Source organism: Dromiciops gliroides, chromosome 4 (genome assembly GCF_019393635.1).
Source record: "Dromiciops gliroides isolate mDroGli1 chromosome 4, mDroGli1.pri, whole genome shotgun sequence".
In the NCBI taxonomy this organism is placed as follows: Eukaryota; Metazoa; Chordata; class Mammalia; order Microbiotheria; family Microbiotheriidae; genus Dromiciops; species Dromiciops gliroides.
Genome location: NC_057864.1, coordinates 392,344,490 through 392,365,539, shown reverse-complemented (window position 1 = coordinate 392,365,539; position 21,050 = coordinate 392,344,490). Strand labels below are relative to the sequence as shown.

Here is a 21,050-nt window from a genome sequence, read left to right as displayed (position 1 = left end):
ACCCATCTTTTTAGCACCTGCCATAGTTTTCCTTTTACTTGAGTATCCTTTAAGAGGTCATGGTTCAACTTTTGCAGAGAAGCATTTTTAGTTATTGAATATCTTAACATATCTGTAAGTGAAACACATTTTCATTAAGACTTGTACTTTGTTCTTAGATAAATAATAAAATTAAACCTTCTCCATACTTGTGACAACAAGAAGACAACCAACAGACTTTTGCAGAGAACTTTTCACATGATAGCATTTTTATGTTCTTCCTATCTTCTTTTGTGTTCTTAGGCTTTCCAGCGACAAGTCCATGAAAGTCTTACTCAACTGGAACTCATCAACAAACAGTATAGACGCTTGGCCCGTGAGAATCGTACTGACTCTGCTTGTAGCTTGAAACAGATGGTCCATGAAGGCAATCAAAGATGGGACAATTTACAAAAGCGTGTCACTTCCATCTTGCGCAGACTCAAGGTGTTTCTCATGCTTTGTTCTTAACTTGGTGGGCAAGGTTAGGTATCTGAATCATCAGAAAGGAGTTTATGCTATAGAGATCTTTAATTCTACCATATTAGAAAGAGTTGGGATGGATTGAGGGACAAGAGGGGAAAAGATGGAGAAATTTCTGCTTATTTGACTAGAGTAAGGATTTATACCTTGGGTCTTTGAAACTTCTAAAACATATTTTAATCATAATATTTCAATAAAATTGGTTTTCTTTGTAATCCTACATATTTTATGAATTTGAAAACATTATTCTGAGATGGGGTACATAGTTTTCACTAGGCTGCCAAAACGTTCCTTGATTACACCCTCCCAAAAAAAGGTTAAGAACATTTGAACCAGAGTTTTTCAGTAGGAAGATAGACATTTTCCACATATCAACATTATTTTCCTTTTCTTCTCAGCATTTTATTGGCCAGCGTGAAGAGTTTGAGACAGCTCGTGATAGCATACTGGTCTGGCTAACAGAGATGGATCTGCAGCTCACAAACATTGAACATTTTTCGGAATGTGATGTTCAAGCCAAAATAAAACAACTCAGGGTAAGAAATTGTGTGTGTCTCGGGTCTTCCATGAGAGGGATAAAAAGAATTCATGAGGGGGCAGCTAGGTGGCGCTTTGGATAAAGCACCGACCCTGAGTTCAAGTGTGAACTCAGACACTTGACATTTACTAGCTGTGTAACCCTCATTGCCCCGCAATAAATACATACATACATACATACATACATACATACATACATACATACATACATACATACATACAATTAAAAATCCTGGAAGCTTAGTTCTGGTACCTCTTTTGTAGGGCAGAATGGAGAAGGGTGGAAACAGACCTGTAATTGTTTACTTGGTTTCAGGACTAACATCAATCTGCTAGTTATTATTTTTAAATGGAATTTACTGAATCATTGTACAACTTTGTGCAACAATTTTTAAGCTCTCTGCAGTGTTTCATTGGAATTCCAGGCCACATTTTTTTTTTCTAAATTGCTAGTTAATTTTTTTCCTTGATGATTTCAAATATTTGTAATCTAAAATAATCTTTACATTCAAGGATAAACATTGTAATTCTTCATTAGCACTTATGACAGAATAAAAGGAAATTAACCAAATTTGGAAGAGTCTCAATAAGGTAAGTAAAGAATTTTATATAGAAAGAGTTGATATGCACTTAAATAATTTGCCAAGAGAGACTATGGAATGTTCTTCCCAAGGGATTTTTAAGTGCCTCAGGGCCTAATAGTCTAGGATAGCATAAGTAAAATCTACACAATGATAAGATGATGGATTATATATTATCTCAGTGATATTATTATCCTATTATCATAGATAATTATCATAGTACACACTAACATTTTGTATTAACATAAAACTTCTGAAAAGGTTTTTTTGTTTGTCTATTTTTTTCCTGGCATTGGTTATCATTCAACTGATTTATCCCCAGCTTGTGGCAGGCATTTTGTAGGAAGGTTTTTTTTTTTTAATCGTGTTTATTACTTCTCTAAAATTTTCTAATTCAGTTACATTGCCCTGAATATCAGCTTTACATCATAGGAGTTTATGGACATTATCCTCAATTGGCTTCCAAGGCTATTTTTCCAGGATTCTATAAAAGCAGATAGATGTTGATAGACAGCATGATACAGGGGGAAGAACACTCAATCTGGCCATCACCAGAAGACCTGATGCTGACCCCTTTGATGTAGTTGTCATTTATTCTCTATGTGACTTCTTGGGCAAGTGACATAACATCTCTGGGCCTCAGTTTACTAAATACAAGATCAGGGGCTTGAATTAGATGATTGATAAGTTCCTTTCTATCTCTGAATCTATGCCCCTGTTATCCAAAAGCATATTAATTAGCTATGATTAAGTTTGTTTGTTTGTTTCTCATTTACTAAAGGAGCATTCTACTTAATGAAAGCAGGTGGTTTCAACTTCTGGCACCTGAATCTGGCTTTATGTTTTCATTGTCTATTCTAGGAAGTCTCTTACAGTCTCCAAATATATCTGTGCATAGTAAATGTAATAAACTAATGGCCAAATTCCCTAAAATGAACTAGAATGTGTAAACAGTTCATAATGGTTTCACATAAATTTGAGCAATGACATTTACATGCAGGTTTTCTGCTATTTAGGCATTCCAGCAGGAAATTTCACTGAACCACCATAAAATTGAGCAGATAATTGCCCAAGGAGAACAACTGATCGAAAAGAGTGAACCACTGGATGCAGCTGTCATTGAAGAAGAACTGGATGAACTCCGGCGTTACTGTCAGGAGGTCTTCGGTCGCGTGGAACGATACCACAAGAAACTGATTCGCCTTCCTGTATGTGGCATTCAAAGTTCTTATTAATAACACTGTAAATTTTGTTAAGGGGATTCAGCTCTTGTCAGAGAGATATGGAAACCTACTAAATGATCAAAATTGGGTGATAATTGGCTAGGAAAAAAATAGCCCAGTGAAAGTGTCCTTATAACAAAATTAAGGTGGTTCTTTATCTCTCTGAAAACTGACATTTTCATATTTGAAGGTCTGGAAACTGCTGAAACTATATGTATGGTGATGGGGTGGGGGGTGTTGTAAGTGTTAGAAATGAGTTAGGATTTGGCTAGCGTGTCTGTTAATTCGTTATATCCCTGTGTTCTACGTGAATTCGTATATTAAGCTGGAGATTGTCACTGTTCATTCTCATTGTATGAAGCTTATACTTTCCAGATTAAGCTAGGAACATGGGAGGGGGAGGGAGGTGAAGACTGGAAATTGAACAGAAGAGAAATAAGAAAAAGGGGGATAGTTTAAAAACAAAATTTACATAGCCGGTGTCACTTTTACTTCTAGCTGACGGATGATGAGCATGACTTGTCTGACAGAGAGTTGGACCTGGATGAATCTGCAGATCTCTCTGACATCCACTGGCACGACAAGTCTGCAGACAGTGTGCTCTCCCCACATCCATTCTCCAACCTCTCCCTTTCGCTCCCTCAGCCTCTCCGAAGTGAGAGGTCAGGACGAGATACTCCTGCAAGTGTGGACTCCATCCCTCTAGAGTGGGATCATGACTATGACCTCAGTCGTGACCTAGAATCAGCAGTTTCAAGAACCCTGACTTCTGAGGATGAGGAGGGTCAAGAAGACAAAGATTTCTATCTCCGGGGAGCTATTGGCTTAGCAGGTGAGAACACTTATCATAGGCAAGCCTTAAAGAAAGTAGAAGGAAATCTGAATCCCAGCAGAGATGTATGAATGATCCCGGATTTAGAGGCCTAGCACCATACTGTTTACATTCGTTGGATTTGTACATGAAGACAAAATTCATCCTGTACTTGATGAGCAGTTAGTTACTACAGGGGAATGGTCATGTGTTAGTTAACCTTCATAAATGATATATTCATTCTTTTTTTTTTTTTTAGTGAGGCAATTGGGGTTAAGTGACTTGCCCAGGGTCACACAGCTAGTAAGTGTTAAGTGTCTGAGGCCAGATTTTAACTCAGGTCCTCCTGACTCTGGGGCTGGTGCTCTATCCACTGTGCCACCTAGCTGCCCCCTATATTCATTCTTAAAGGAGATTCCTATGACTCCCTTCTTTTTCTTTGATAGCTAATTATCGATATCCCAGATGTCTGACTGTTCTGAAAAGAAATACAATTGCTCTGATTCATAGCCCTTCCTTACCAGAGGCATTCTGGAACTGCATTTCTTTCTTTGTTTACTGTAAATTAAAACTGATAACCTGCTTTTTTTCCCCTCCTCCCAGGAAAACCATTTCTTCCATAAGGAGAATGAACTTTCCAGTGCTTAGAAATCAACTTAGACTGTGCTTTTTTTGCAGATGTAGTGATTCCAGAAAGCCCTGAGGCCTATGTAAAACTCACAGAAAATGCAATCAGAAATACCTCTGGTAGGCATGAAAACAACCTAAGCATAGCGAGAACCAAGTCCCTCACCCATGCCTATAACAAACTCTTTCTCTTGGCACATCTGCCCAACCTTGCTCAGCTTATGGCACAAGCATGTCAATGCAGAACTTTCCTCTCTTATCTTTCTGCTAGAAGATCCTTGTCTGGTTACTCATTCTCCCGAGAATGGGTTTTCAGTAATTAAATGAGACATGGCACCTTCTCATCATATGAGATACTAATGACTGTTATTAAGCACAGAGATGATCTTCAGCCCTTTGCAGGTATAATAGCAGCAGGTTACAGTGTGTAGTGGATGAGCCGTGGACTAAGGGATTCATGAGATGGAGGGTCTCTTTGCAGATGTGATTCACTACTGATACGAGCTTGGGCAAGTCAACCTCTCAGCAGCTTTGTTTTCTCATTGGCAAAATTGGAGATGCTAGCTAGCCTTGATGGTCCCTAATGTCCCATTTTGGGTGCTTTAAAATTTTAGTTCATTAATTCTGTTAGGTGAAAGAATTCACATCCAGTGATCTACTTTACAACATCTGGAACCTTGGGTTCTCTTTGAAGAAGAAATAGATTTCTTAAAGAAATTCTCATCGTGAAGACAGACAGGCAGAGATAAACATTTCTTAACAGGCTACTAGGCACTGGTTCAGAGACAGTAACTTTCAGGAGGGTGCAAAATTGGGTTTGAATTACAGTGTTCCCAATAATGGGAAGCAGAAGGGCCAAATCATGTAACATAACTGAATTTTTTTTAAAAAACCATCTTGATATTTGGGAAAGAATAGCGTGGTAGAAATAGTCCTAAATTTGGAGTCAGAGGGATTGGCTTTGATGCCAGCTCTCATCCTTAATATCTGTGTGACTTTGAACATGTTATTGTACCTGTCATTTGGATCTTAATTTTCTCATCTGTATAGTGAGGGGATTTAGATGATCTCTAAAGTCCCATGTAGATATAAATCTAAAATCCCATAGGACTAATGTCATGTTGGATGAATTGCCCCCTACATTAAAAAAAAAGTATTTTCCAGTTAAAAATGACATTTGATTCTGGCACTTATTTATTAATGAATGGTTGTACTGTTTAGATCACAGGCGATAGCAAAGAGTTATAGAGTTATTCCATTTTTTTTTCTTTGTGAAAAGTGTTGCAACTAGAATAGTAGAGGCAAATGAGCCAGTATTCTCAAGAGCATGTGACAGCATGCCTGTATGCTTGTTAAAAGCTTTGCTCCCTCTTGGCCGTCTTTCAGATTTTGAATACAAGCTACTTATGGGTACTTTATGATGGCTTGATCAGAACTTTACTTTTTTCTCCCTCAAAGAAACAATGCGGTTGCACTGTTTCCTAAGACTGATTTTTTTAGGACAAAATAATGCAAGATATGGACTCACTCTGTTCTTTAAGAGAACTGGCGAGAGGCAATTTTCCCTTACTTGGAAGCGGAAATGTGAACTTCATTGCAGTATCTCATGTATATTAAATAAGGCCTCCTATCAAACACATTGAGAATCTTGCTTCTCAGAGGATCAGACGAGAAAAGGGTGATGAGTCACAAATGTTTTCAGAACAGATTGTAAAACTATTTACAAATATCAAGGTCTTCACCAATGCTGTTAGGGGGAAAAATCACTAGATTAATCATTTTCTTAAAAAATAAAAATTCTAACACATGAGCATGTCACTACTAAATTTGCTTTATAATTCCCTCACATGCCATTTCTATGCTTCCTTATCTGAGAATAAATCCTTAAACTTTTCTATAAATGTAAAACTTGGACTGGGAAAAAAATAATGCTAAAGATCACTTTTCTTGTGGTCACACTTCAGGTGAGCCAGGGGCCTTAGAATCACATATCCGACAGCTTGATAAAGCCCTAGATGCCAGCCGTTTTCAGATGCAGCAGACAGAAAATATTATACGCAGCAAAACGCCCACGGGACCTGAACTGGATGCTACTTATAAAGGCTATGTGAGTATTATGACTATCACCACTCATAATCCCACGAAGACTGGATTTCTGTGACAAAATATAACATGTTTAACGTTCAAAGGCTTTGTCAGTTCTCAGAATACCTTACCTCCCTTGCTCTCACCAAAAAGGCAACCTTACGTGGTTACCTTTTGAATCCCTCTATTTTACTTTTAATCTTACTAAATGTATCATCATCGTTATCCCATCCCAACTTGTTGATTTGTTTTGTTAAGTTACGATTTATAAATCTTGAGATTTATTTTAATGGAAGCTACAAGATGCCTCAAGACCAAGTTGTTATTTGATTCATTTCTCAATGCAAATGATGAATGTCTTTAAACAAGTTTATCAGTGAGGCATGAAATTTCTGTTCCCTCTTCTGGTTATATGCATTCACTTAATTACTCTTAATAAAATATTGATCCTGGATGTTTTTAATATCTTTCATGTGTCAGAGAAAATAATTCTGACATTTATAACAGGATGTATTATGGGAGTAAGTTAGTAAAGAATAGTATTATGCACTGCTATTTCTGCTATTACCTAGTGTTTATGCCACCATGAGCGACTCTATACAGCAACATCACTTAGCCCTGCGCCCAGGTTGTGATAAGACTTTTTTTTTCAAGGAATTTGCCATTCGCTATATGTCACCAACTAGGGAACAAAAACACCTCTGTCTTCTCTGCCTTTGAACTTCTTGCCACATACATCCAAAAGACCCCCTCAGAGTGATAAACCAGGAAATACAAATAACCAAGGTTCACAGAAGCTATTTCAATGCACATTGGTTTCCCCTGTTTGAGCCCAGCACATGATAGACACTTAATAAATATATTCTTTTCAACTGATTGGTTGAGCCCAAGGATGGGAATCAGCCTAGCTACTGTGTATTGTAGGTCATAGCTCATAGCTTTCTTAATAATGGTAGAAAAGTCGTTGTGATTCACAAATTTCATTTCACTCCACTTTAGCTGATAAAGCTGCTACTCTATCCTTTTACAATCGCTTCTAGCTGTCCTGAGACTGAGAAGCAGGAAGAAGCAGGAGAGAGAGAATATGCCTTAGAGTCTCAAAGATTTGGATACAAATTCTGCCTTTCATTGATCCTAAATGTGTGACCATTGGCAGATCAATTAACCTCTTGATGCTCCCCCACCCCACCCCCGCCAGAAACAGTCTGAATTTATGAGTTATATACATGAGTTGTTGACCTGCCCTAGCAGAAGAAATTTCAATCCTGGGTGCTCTTCCCACAGTCACGAAATCATATCTGGACCCTGCTAAATAATAAATGTGGAGTCCACTAAGATATTTGTGAAGGCCATTGAAAAGGGGAGGTTAGTTTTGTGATACTCCATTAAGGACTCTGAAAAATAATGCATTGGCATTGAAATTGTCCACTTGCTTGTTTCTGTACTGTTTGGCAGCATTAAAAAATGGAATTAAAAGTGCTCTGTGAGAGTAGAATCCAAGGCTTCAAACATATTGTACGTTGTTTTAATGTTTCCCGAAAATAGCATGAAATTCTGACATGAGTGTGGCTTTTATGCTTTCCAAACACTTTAATGAGTCAGTGCACAAAGTGATCCTGGGAAATTTGGGGGGAGCTTTGTCCTTCCCTCTTCAGAGTCTAAAAAATTAGAAGATGGAGAAGCTAGGTGGCACAGTCGATAGAGCACCAGCTCTGGAGTCAGGAGTACCTGAGTTCAAATCTGGCCTCAGACACTTAACACTAACTGTGTGACCCTGGGCAAGTCACTTAACCCCAATTGCCTCACCAAAGAGAGAGAGAGAGAGAGAGAGAGAGAGAGAGAGAAAGAGAGAGAGAGAAGAAATTAGAAGATGACATCATCTGCTAAGACGATATGATGTGTTTCAGGTGCTAGGCTGAGTTCCGACCTGTTTAGGTCCTAGTTCACTAGAAAACATATTCCTTTCATCATTTTAAAGGGAATTTGGAGGACATATCATGCAACTTGATATGACTGAAATATACTGTAAAGTACATTTTTCTGCATATAGAAACATACATACATACATATACATTTACCATCTGTATATCATTCAAATAGTAAACTAATAATGTCAAAACCTATTTTAAAAAATATTTACTCAGCAGAGGCTGTGTGATGTAGTAGATAGAGAACCAGTCTGGAAACCAGGAAGACCCATGTTCAAGCCCTGTCTTTGACACATATTGGCTTTGTCTTTGGGCAGGTCACTTAACTTCCAGGTGTTCTGGGCAAGTGGTTTCAAACTCAAATAGAAATGAAGGCCACTGATCCATGTGTCCAGTTCTTTGTGGGCTACCGATTAACTTAGTTTTAAAATGTAATATTATCTGTATTTTATTGTATTTGTATTTATTTTGCTATTTCCCAATTACGTTTTAACCTTGTTAAAATGGACTACAATCAAGAATGTTGCAGACAAAGGGCCATGTATTTGACATCTCTGCTTTAGGCAACTTTATGAAACTATTAAGTTGAAGAAAAGGTAGAGGAAGTTTTCTCACTGGGAAGTTCCTATAACAGGTCCAGCCCCTCTCTTCTATCCCTATTATTCAGCAGCTATTTATTAAAGCACCTACTTTGTGCATAGCATTGAGGAAGGTACAAGAAGAAGGTATGGACTTTGCCACAAAGCTACTTCATAGTGTCCTTTTTATGTCAGGTTTTTACTTATGTTCTTATTCCCAGAATACTCTGTATGAATAAGACCTGTGGGTTTTTCTGTGTTTTTTTAAACAGATGAAATTGCTAGGGGAGTGCAGCGGGAGCATTGATTCGGTAAGGAGATTAGGTCACAAACTGAAAGAAGAAGAGGAGAAGCTATCTGGGTTCATTAACCTGAATAGCACCGAAACACAAACATCCGGTAAGAAGCCTCACCCCTGCTCACAGATGAGAGGGAGATGGGAGACCCTGAAGCCCTTCAAGCCCAGAGAGGACAAGCATTTTCCAAGTACAGTTTCCAGGACATCCTTTGAACTGGTTTTGCACTAGTCAGCGCTCTGAGCTTCTGTCCTCATGGGAGATGATCGCCTGGGGGAGAGGGAGAGGTGAAGAGCACTGAGTTCTTCCACCCCATGCTCCAGTCATCCAGAAGTGTTATCTCCATACTTAGACTTACATATACCCTTCATGTCCCACCCAGGCTGATCTAAACCATTCAACATGTATCAAATGCCTCCTTTGTATTAGGCACTGTGCTAAGCACTGGAGATAGAGTTAACAGAAAGACAGTCTGTACCATCAAGGAGCTAATAGTCTAACTGGAGGGGGAGAGGGGAACAACACACAAAAAGAGGTAGGAAAGTAGGGGAGAGGAACACTGAGCAGTGTCCAGTGTGGGGACATCTTGTTCTGTGTAACTGAAACTAGGCAGAGCAGCAGATGCAAAATGAAGTGGTTTCAAATTCAAATAGAAATGGGTCCCCTGAGAGCCATACGAAGGGAAGAAGGGAGGAAATGATAGATAAGTGATTAAATAAATACATAAGTAGGGGGCAGTTAGGTGGCACAGTAGATAAAGCAGTGGCCCTGGATTCAGGAGGACCTAAATTAAAATACAGCCTCAGACACTTGACACTAGCTGTGTGACCCTAGGCAAGTCACTTAGCCCTCATTGCCCTGCAAAATAAATAAGTAAATACATAAGTAAATAATCATTTATCAAGTAGCTATTATATGGTGGGTACTTTACAAATATTATCTCAGTTGATCCTCCCAACAACTCTTTGAGGTGGGTTATTCCCATTTTATAGTTGAGAAAACTGAAGAAAGCAGAGTTTAAGTGATTTGCCCAGGGTCACACAGTTAGTAAGTGTTTGAGGCCTAATTTGAACTCAGATCTTCCTGGCTCCAAAGCCAGTGTTCTATCCACTGTACTGCCAAGGTGACATAGAGGTCACAGAGTCCAACTTACTTATTTTGTAGATGAGGAAACTGAAGCACAAAGGTGAAATGAATTGCTCTGGACCATGCAACTTAAATATCTGCAGAGCAATTCAAAACCAGCTCTTCCTGACTCTGGGCCCAAGGTCTTTCCCATGGCACCATGGTGTCTGTCCACTTGCAATTAGTGTATGTTTCCAGGTCCTGATTGGTTTTGCTATTCTTTTAGTTTCAAGTGGAATATGTAGCATGGGTCTTAGTGTGTTTGCTCCAAATGTTCATGTGCTAATGAAACTCACACACCCCTGAACTGCCTCACTTTAGGTGTGATCGATCGATGGGAGCTGATTCAGGCCCAGGCTCTAAGCAAGGAGCTGAGAATGAAGCAACACCTCCAGCAATGGCAACAGTTCAACTCTGATCTGAACAGCATCTGGGCTTGGCTGGGGGAGACCGAAGAGGAACTAGAACAGCTACAGCGTCTGGATCTCAGCACTGACATTCAGACCATTGAACTCCGAATCAAAAAACTCAAGGTAAGGGGCAGCTAGGTGGCGCAGTGGATAGAGCACCAGCCCTGGATTCAGGAGGACCTGAGTTCGAATCCTGACTCAGACACTTAACACTTACTAGCTGTGTTACTGGGGGCAAGTCACTTAACCCCAATTGCCTCACAAAAACAAAACAAAACAAAACAAAAAAAACTCAAGGTAGCTATAAAAAAACATACAAAAAACTTCATCATCACCTTTTCTGTTCATATCCAAAATCTTTCCCTTTAACCACTGCACCACTGGACACCCCCTTGGAATGACATCTACAAACAGTGTTAAGAGGAGTCAACAGACAGAGCATCCACTCCTGATACTGTATGACATGCGCTACAGCCATGGTCCTCCCCTCTAATCAGAGGAGGAAAAACTAGTCCCTTGTCAGTTCTCTAGTACTGAGAATATTCATCATAGTACAATTGCATTTAGTGCTGTTAGCCTTTACATTAGTTTAAGAATTGGTAAGATGACTCTCCTCCTTGCTTTCCTCATTTCAAATCACTGGTACAAGTCTTTCAAATGGCCTGTAGCCAGCCAGCTAGATATCCATGAAACTTAAATTCCCATTCACGAGGAACCACTAATCACTGTAGTAACAATGTAGATTGTGAGGGGATTAAAAAAAAAAGTCTATCAAAGCCAGAAATAAGCTTTAAGAACATGTTGTCCAACTGTGCCATTTTACAGATTAGAAATCTGCAGCCCAGGGGGCAGCTAGGTGGCGCACCAGCCCTGGAGTCAGGAGTACCTGGGTTCAAATCTGGCCTCAGACACTTAACACTTACTAGCTATGTGACCTTGGGCAAGTCACTTAACCCCAATTGCCTCACTAAAAAAAAAAAAAAAAGAAATCTGCAGCCCAGAAAAGTGACATCATGTAGCTACTAAGGGGCAGTGATTGAACTCAAACCCAGGTCACACAGAAGATAAAGGATCAGATACTCAAACAGAAGATTTCTAACTCTGAAGTACATTGCTCCTTCTAATATGCCACAGTAGAAAGAATGCTGGTTTGGGCCTCAAAACTTCTGAGTTTGAATCCTGTCTCTTGTATTTACTCCCAAGGCAACTAGGTAGCTCAATGAATAATGTGTCAAGCATAAAGTCAGAAGACCTGAGTTCAAATTTGGCCTCAGACACTTACTAGCTGTGTGACCCTGGACAAGTCATTTAACCTCTGTTGGCCTCAGTTTCCTCATCTGTAAAATGGAAATAAGAATAGCACCTCTCTCTCAGGGTTGTCATGAAGTGAGATAATATTTTTTAAACTCTTAGCAAAATGTTTGGCATGGGCAGCTAGGTGGCGTGGTGGATAGAGCACCAACCCTGGATTCAGGAGGACCTGAGTTCAAATCTGGTATCAGACACTTGACACTTACTAGCTGTGTCACTCTGGGCAAGTCACTTAACCCTCATTGCCCCACCAAAAAAAAAATTGATGTTAAAAATGCTTGGCACATAATAAGCATTATATACATTTTTGTTATAATAGCAATATTATTATTACTTTGTGACAATCATCTATTATTAGATAGTATTTTGATTATTATAGTATTATACTATTTTGTTTATTATTATGATGATGTGGTATTGTAACACATAATATCATATAATATGTAATATTATTATTATTATTATCATTATTTTTACTTTGTGACTGAGCAAATTATTTGTCATCAACTTTCTCGGGTATAAAATCAGGAGGTTGTATTTAGTGATCTCTAAGGATGGAGATCTTTCACCCTGTGACTGTCAGAAATGAATAATGCCTTGAGATCATCACTTCACCCAACAGATTTAATAATTTGCTCACGAAGAAATAAAATTGAAAACAGAGTCAAGGAACTGAGACTTAGTGATTGGTCTGATGACTTTGTCCTAGTCATATCATAGTGACTATCGTGATAATAGCTTTGTCAAAACCTTCTGAAAACTGCAATGGTCAGAAGTAGTCATGTGAAGAAGGGCGTGAAATCAGTCCATAAAGACAGGCCAAAGCCAGCCTTAGAAGGACTTTAAATGCCAAATAGCGGAGTTTATGTCTTATCCTAGAGGCAATAAGGAACCACTGAAGTTTATTCAGAGGGGGAGAGGCATGCTCTGCCCTGTGATTGAGGAATATGTGAGTGATGATGGATTGAAAAAAGAAAAAGAATAGGCAGAGAAAAAAATTAGGGAGCTTTTGTAATAGTCAAAGTGAGAGGTAATGAGTGCCTAATTTTATAGAGGAAATGGTGGCCAAGAACAGTTAAATGATCTGCCTGAGACCATACTGGTCATAAGTGGTGGAGAATGGATCCAAACCAAGGAGTTCTAACTCTGAGTCCCACACTCTTTCAACTACAGCACTGGTGGCCATGGCAATGACAAGGATGCAGAAGTGAAAGGTGCTGTGGAGGTAGAATTGACAATTCTTGAAGTCTCGATATGGATCAGGGCGGGTGGCGGGTAGGAGGTACAGGAAGCAAAGGGAGAGTGTCCAGAATAACTCTGAGTTTACAAACCTGTGAAAGTGAAAAATTGAGAGTACCCTACACAGAAAGAAGGACGTTGGGAGGAGGAAAGGCTAGTAAATTCCATTTTGGACAAATTGAGCTCAAAATAATTGTAGGATATCTAGTGGAGATGTCCAGCAGGTGGTTAGTACTGTGACATTAGAGTTTAGGAGAAAGATGAGAGGTATATATGTAAATTTGGGGTTCTCATCTATTAGGTGATGATAGTTAAATACATCTCTATTGAGATCATTAAGAGAGCATGTGTTGTTGTTCAGTCCTTTTTTTGTCGTGTCTGACTCTTCCTGTCCCCATTTGGGGTTTTCTTGGCAAAGGTACTAGAGTGGTTTGCCATTTCCTTCTCCAGTTAGTTTACAGATGACGAAACAGAGGCAAACAGGGTTAAGTGACTTGTCCAGGGTCACACAGCTAGTGTGTTTGAACTGAGGAAGATAAGTCTTCCTGACACCAGGCTTGGCACTCTATCCACTATTCCATCTAATTGCTCTAAGAGAGCATGTATAGAAAGATCATAGGTGAGGGTTCAGATAAGAACCTTGGGGGACATACATATTTAGTGGTTAGGAAATTAATAATGACCCTGGAAACATGACAGAGAAGGAACAGTTAGACAGGATGGAAAAGAATCAGGAGACAACAATACCCAGAAAACCAAGAGAGTAAAGACTGTACAGAAGGGAGGGGTGATTGACTGTCATAACCTTCAGAGAAGTCAAGAAAGGTGAAAATAGAGAAAAAGTCATCAGAGTTAGCAATTAAGAAATGGTTAGTAACCTTGGAAAGAGCAGATTAAGTCAAAAATTATATTGGAAGCTAGATTGAAAAAAGTTGAGATGGGAGTGGCAGAAAAGATGTAGACACAAGTGTAGACAATTTTTAATAGTTTTACTGAGAAATGCAAAAGATACAATAATATTTTGAAGGGTGCAGGTAAATGGCACACAAGAGAGTGCTGGGGGGCAGCTAGGTGGCGCAGTGAATAGAGCATCGGCCCTGGAGTCAGGAAGACCTGAGTTCAAATCCGGCCTCAGACACTTAACACTTACTAGCCGTGTGACTCTGGGCAAGTCACTTAACCACAATTGCCTCACCAAAAAAAAAAAAGGAGAGTGCTGGGCCTGGATTTGGGAAGACTCCTCTTCCTGAGTTGAAATCTGGCCTCAGACACTAGCCTTGTGGCCCTGGGCAAGTACCTTAAAGCTTAACTTGGTTTGCCTCAGTTTCCTCAACTGCAAAATGAGCTGGAAAAGGAATTGATAAACCACTCCAGTATCTTTGCCAAGGAAACCCCAAATGAGATCACAAAGAGTTGGACACGATGGAACAACAAAAACAATAGTTTGAAGAGATGGTGAAGTCAAATGAAGGGTTTGGTGTTTGGGATTTTTTTTTTTTAAGAAATGGGGAGTGTGGCATGTCTGTAGGCAGCAAGGAAGGAGCCAAACTATAAAGAAAAATTAAAAATTAGACTGGGAACGGGAGAAATCAATGGGATAAGCTCCAAAGGAGACTGGAGATGATAGTCCTAAGAGCACAAGTAGAAGGGAACGGCTTTGCCTAGAAATGTTGACCTGTCTTCAAAGGCTAAAGCTAAGGAAAGAAAGACCTTCTGCTGAGAGAGAGAGGAAAAGATGATGTAGGTAAGTAGCATCAAACTTATATAGAAACAGCAGCATGGATAAGTATCCCTACAGGCACAGAAAACCACATGTTAACATTATATGTGTTTTATTGTATTTTTATTTATTTTGCTAAATATTTCCCAATTAAATTTAATCAGGATCAGTCTGTATAAAGGGACCAGGAGTTTAACACCTCTGGCATAGGTGACTTCAAGAGCAAATGTATTTGTAATAACTTCTGTGAGAGTTATATAGTTAGTCAGTATAGATGGTTGTAGATCCTATAAGCTGCATGATTCTTCTTACCCCACCAAACAGCAAAATTAAAGAGTGCTTCCAATAGATGTTGAAGTAACATAATTAACATCCTTAAGCATCAGCCTATTGATCTCCTAAAGATGATTTTTTAAAAATATAAATTATCTAAGGCCTTTTTTTCCTAAGTAAATTATTTCAAGCCAGCCTTGCTATTGCAAACAGATCCTGTAGAAATTACATGAAAAATAAACATTGTTGTCTTAGACATCAAAAGAACCAGGCCAGAGCTAATGGGTATCAGATAGTGGGCTTGATGCATGACTGATTTGCCTCTTTGTATTATTCCTTTTACATTTTTTTTTTCGCAGGGAATCTCTTTGTGGGTAGACTCTGTGGTCTTTCTCCAAGATGATTTTCATCATCCCTTTGGCTTCCTCTTACATAATGCTTACAACAGTAGAAAACTGAACATTTCAGAAGCCACATTTCTTATTTTCAAAGATCCAGAGAAGAAATTTGTTCCAAGGTGGTTTGTTTTTTGTTTTACTAAACACTGAATGGATTGACAGATAAAGCTACTAATTTGACTAATTGTTTTGGCGTTATGTACACAGAACTCTTAGTCTAGTGATATGGAAGCCAGAGATAAAAGGTGTACCTACTCCTGACAAAAGTGAATTTGGAGAACCTGAGGGTGATGACCATGATGACGATTTATATACTCTTTTATAGTGGCACTAGACTCATAACCTTGCAATGATGTAGGTAATAAGCAGTATTATCCTCAATTCACAAACCTATAGGACACATCAGATAGAACACTGGACCTGGAGTCAAAAAGACCTGAGTTCAAATGTAACCTCAGACTCTTATTAGCCACGTGATTCTAGACAAGTCACAACTTCTGTGTGCCTCAGTTTCCTCATTTGTAAAAAGGAGATAATAATAGCATCTACCTCCTGAGGTTACTTATGAGGCTCAAATACAATAATATTTATGAAGTGCTTTGTAAACCTTATTAAAATGCTAGTAATTATAAAGTGACTTTCCAATAGTTATGTAGTGGTTTAATGTTTTCAAAACACATAGCATATATTCTCTCATGTTATTATCCCATAATCCTTTGAGGTAAGCCACTACCACCATCTCTAAGGTTTAGGAAATTATGGTTTAAAGAAATTAAATTATTTGCCCTGGGTCACACAGCTAGTAAATGTCAGAGGTCAGATTTGCATCTAGGTCTCAGTTGACTACAAGCATGACTGCCTCATGCTTTCTAGAACAAGAACTGGTATTTAAACCCCAAGACTTCTGGGTCAAAAGTCCATGATGGTTTCCTAACTAGTTATGTCAGTTTGATTCATTTCAGCAAGCACTTATTAACCAAAGATACAGAGAACAAAATGAATCATTCTCTGCCTTCGAGGATTATACATTTTTATCGAATGAATAAAGAGAACACACACACAGAGGGAAATAATAAAATCACTAAAAAAAAAAAAAAAGGTGAAGAAGAGGTTCCAGTAGTCTTGGGGGTTGTTCATTTTGATTTTTGTCTTGGTTCGTTTTTATAGGAGCTTCAGAAAGCAGTTGATCACCGCAAAGCTATCATCCTTTCCATAAATTTGTGCAGCTCAGAATTCACACAGTCTGATAGTGAAGAGAGCAAGGAACTACAAGAGCGACTGGCCCAGATGAACATGCGCTGGGACCGAGTCTGCAGTTTGCTAGAAGACTGGCGTAGCTTACTGCAGGATGCCTTAATGCAGTGTCAGGTTTGTATCAGGCCTCTTTCTCTCCTCTAAAGTCAGCCGGGGTCATCTAGCCTTCCCTCCCTAACTCATTACTTAAAAGGCAGAGTAATTTTGTGAGTTTCATAACTTTCTGGGCCCTAGCAGTACAAAATGCTTGCAACATGTCCCTGGAGAAAACAGTTCCTAATTCAGATGTACATGTGTCAGGTTTTAAGTTAACAAGATGACAATTTCTCCCTAAAACCAATGTGAATAGGATTATTTCTGTACATAATTCTTCCCTTTTGTATAGTATTTTAAACTCTGAACCTCATCAGAGATTTCAGATGTCCAGTCCTTATCCCATTTTTGTTCTGTTTTGTTTTTTTAGTCAAAGGCCCATTAATAAGCCCTTTCCTTCATTACCACACAAGAATACCAGGTCTGAGAGCTTGTGAAATCCCATGTGACTTGAAGGCCTAAATGCACAGAAGTAACACTTGTATATTTTAATGCTTAGGAAGATTTGTGGGTACTCCTTCCATGTTATATTTCACAGTCTCTGCATGCCTTACCAGATAGTTTGGCCTCAAGGTCAATCATCAGATGACAAAACTCTTCACATTAGCTAAGCCACCCTTTATATAACAAGCTGTGGGTGGGTCTATATTTCAAACCTTTCAAGCATAATAAGATTTGTTTCAGCTTATAATCATTACCTGTATCAATGATATCTAAAAATTATATACCACTTTAATTTACATACCATCTATAACCATTTTATAGCTGAGGAAACTGAGGCTGAAAGACATTAATAACTGTAAGTATCTGCAGCAGAATTTGAACTGAGTTCTGCCCAGCTCCAAGTACAGACCTCTATCCACTTTGCCATCTGGCTGCCTAGCTTAGCTTTAATGGGTTCAGCCTTCAAGAGAACACAGCCGGGGGCGGCTAGATGGCGCAGTGGATAAAGCACCGGCCCTGGATTCAAGAGTACCTGAGTTCAAATCCAGCCTCAGACACTTGACGCTTACTAGTTGTGTGACCCTGGGCAAGTCACTTAACCCCCATTGCCTCACCAAAAAAAAAAAAAGAGAGAACACAGCCACCTCCATGACATGACTCATTATATTTCTGGCCTCTTGCTTCCAATATGGCTGAAAGATTACAAATAGCTTCCATGGGATATTTGAAAGGCTAGTTTCTTATCTTCAAATATTCTAAAATCTCTTCCTTTGTTCAATAAATACTAGCAGATATGTAGTAGTGTGTTAAGTGCTGTGGGGCACTCAAGGGAAATAGAAGCTACATCCCTGTCCCCTAAGCCTAGATTAGTTTGTATAATAAAGCTACATACATGAATTATTTAAAAACAAAGCAATATAGCACATGAATAAGTATCAAACCATAAATCTGAATAATAATCATAATAATCCCAACAATAATAATAATAGCTAATGTTTATGGAGCACCTACTATATACCAGACACATTGCTTAGCACTTTACCAATATTATCTTGTTTGATCCTTACAACAATGCTGGGAGGTAGGTGTTATTATTATCTCCATTTTATACTTGAGGAAATTGAGAAAAACAGAGGCCAGGGTCAGCCAGCTAGAAAGCCTCTATTTTATACTCATGTCTTCCTGACTCCAGGCCCAATACTCTATCCACCACTCCACTTAGTTGCTCTGGAGAAGGGAGTATGGAATGACATCTGAGTGCAGTAAGCTGTTACAAAGCAATACTAGGGACAGGGCACTGAGCTAGACTCTGAAGTTAATAAAATTTAAAAACAACACAGTTCCTGTCCTCAAATTCCATACAGAGACAATGCTATATATTTATATCCAAGTCTAATACAGGGTAGAGGTTTAAGGGCAAAAAGAAGAGAGCTAAGCAAAGCATGGTAGGAAAATCGAAGGATCAAAGAACACTTTCGTTGAGGGTGTGGGAGATGTCATAAATGAGGTGATTCCTAAGCAGAGCCTTGAAGGAAGAAAACCATTTTGACAGGTAAAGATGGCATTAAGAAGGCATTCCAAGGCTGCAGAAATGCATGGAAGCATGATAGCTGATGGATCTTCCTTATTAGAAAAGTACTACCAAAAAGGACATCAATAAAGGAAATTTATGTACTCTAAATTTTTATTTAAGTACTTTTTTGGGGGGCAGAGCAATGAGGGTTAAGTGACTTTCCCAGGGTCACACAGCTAGTAAGTGTCAAGTGTTTGAGGTCAAATTTGAACTCAGATCCTCCTGAATCCAGGGTGGTTGTTTTATCTACTACACCACCTAGCTACCCCCTTATTTAAGTACTCTTTAAGTATTTAAGAACTATTTAAGTGCTCTAAGGTTTATGAAGTGTACTCCAACATTATTTTGATGAGAGATTGCTCTGCTTCTCTGTGCTATTTCTTTTTCATTTGTTTTTTGTTGGGATTCTCTTCAAGTTTCACAATAATCCTGTAAGGTAGCTCTAAGAGGAATTATAGTCCCCTTGTCTATGTTCCATGATCAGTAGGTATTAGAAAGTATTTTCTGAAGCCAGCCCTTCCTGTCTCCAACTCCAGCACTCTGTCATATATGCCAAGCTGATGAGTAATGATGATGATGATGTAATGATGAGTAATGAGGAATTGAATTGAACTATGGCAATGCCCATGTTTGTGTGTCCTTGAGTACACATCTCTGTGTGTGTTTGTGTTGTGCGAAAAGAAGGGGAGCAGATGCAAGAGATATTGAGAAGCAGGATTAATAGAACTTGGTAAATGTTTAGATGTGGGGGCAGCTAGATGGCTCAGTGGATAAAGAACCAGCCCTGGATTCAGGAGGACCTGAGTTCAAATCCAGCCTCAGACACTTGACATTTACCAGCTGTGTGACCCTGGGCAAGTCACTTAGCCCTCATTGCTCCACCCCCCAAAAATGTTTAAGATGTAAGGGTGAAGGAAAAGTTGAGGATGACTTTGAGTGGTTCAGATCCTGTGTACCTAAAAGGATATTGGTGTTTTAAAGGTGAGATAAGCTTTGAATAAATGAAGAGGAGAATCTCTTCTCTCCTTGGTATCTAAATATAAGTACTCTTCTTTTAGCCATTAAATGTGTACATTTCCAGTTTCCCTGTATCTAAATTACAAGTAGGTAATAAATTAGATGAGGCAGCTGATGGTTCAGTGGATGGAGCACCAGGCCTGGAATCAGAAAGACCTGAATTCAAATCCAGTTTCAGACACCTCCTAGCTGTGTGACCCTGGGCAAGTCACTTAATTTCTGACTGCCTGACAAAAGGATCCACTGGAGGAGAAAATGGCAACCTACTTTACCATGTTTGCTAGGAAAAACCCATAGACAGTTATGGTCCATGGGTCCATAAAAAGTCTGACACAACTAAACAATAAAATAAGTTAGATATACTAAGAGAAACAGTAACCCTTTCAAATCATTTAGTGAGTTAGGACAGTAATAATAATCTAGTGTTCAGAAAGAATGATATGCCTGCCATTAAAATAGTCTAGGAGAAGGTGGTCCATTACTAATCAGTTGCATCAATTTATAGAAGAGAGATGTGACTCAAGTCTTTGTGTAGATGTGGGTATATGGGCAGTTGGGTTGAGAGCAGTCATAATAGCATTGCTCAAGGTCATTACAGATTCTCTCCTTCTTTTTATAGGATTTCCATGAAATGAGCCATGGATTGCTTCTGTGGTTGGAGAACATTGACAGAAGAAAAAATGAAATAGTTCCTATTAATCCAAACCTTGATTCAGAAGTACTTCAGGACCAACACAAGATGCTTATGGTAGGATGTTTGACTCTAGCCTCTGGGGATGATTCAGAAAGGTCTCTCCCTTGCACTGGAAAAAAAGAGAATGCAGAATCCAGCATTCTATCCTTTGTACTTTGGTCTCTAAGATCAATCCCTTTTAGTTTTTTACAGCTAAGAATATCCACAGCAGATGCCACCTTCTATAACTGGAATTGAGTTTCAGAGTTCTTGGTTCAATTTATAAAATACCTGTGTCCGCTCTTTCTCTTACTCATTTATATGGGAGAGGGTGGAGGGTTAGGGAGAAGTGT

The 21,050-nt window shown here is 39.0% G+C and overlaps 1 protein-coding gene across 1 annotated transcript in view; it reads left to right on the top strand.

The window, feature by feature from the left end:
• SYNE1 (spectrin repeat containing nuclear envelope protein 1) overlaps positions 1-21,050 on the top strand; it is a 583,464-nt gene that overhangs the window by 547,945 nt on the left and 14,469 nt on the right. The window contains 10 exon segments of the mRNA XM_044001388.1: positions 283-465; positions 900-1,037; positions 2,636-2,827; positions 3,341-3,674; positions 4,332-4,400; positions 6,245-6,387; positions 9,144-9,270; positions 10,614-10,825; positions 16,811-17,011; positions 20,644-20,772. Coding sequence (XP_043857323.1) covers positions 283-465; positions 900-1,037; positions 2,636-2,827; positions 3,341-3,674; positions 4,332-4,400; positions 6,245-6,387; positions 9,144-9,270; positions 10,614-10,825; positions 16,811-17,011; positions 20,644-20,772 — 1,728 coding nt within the window.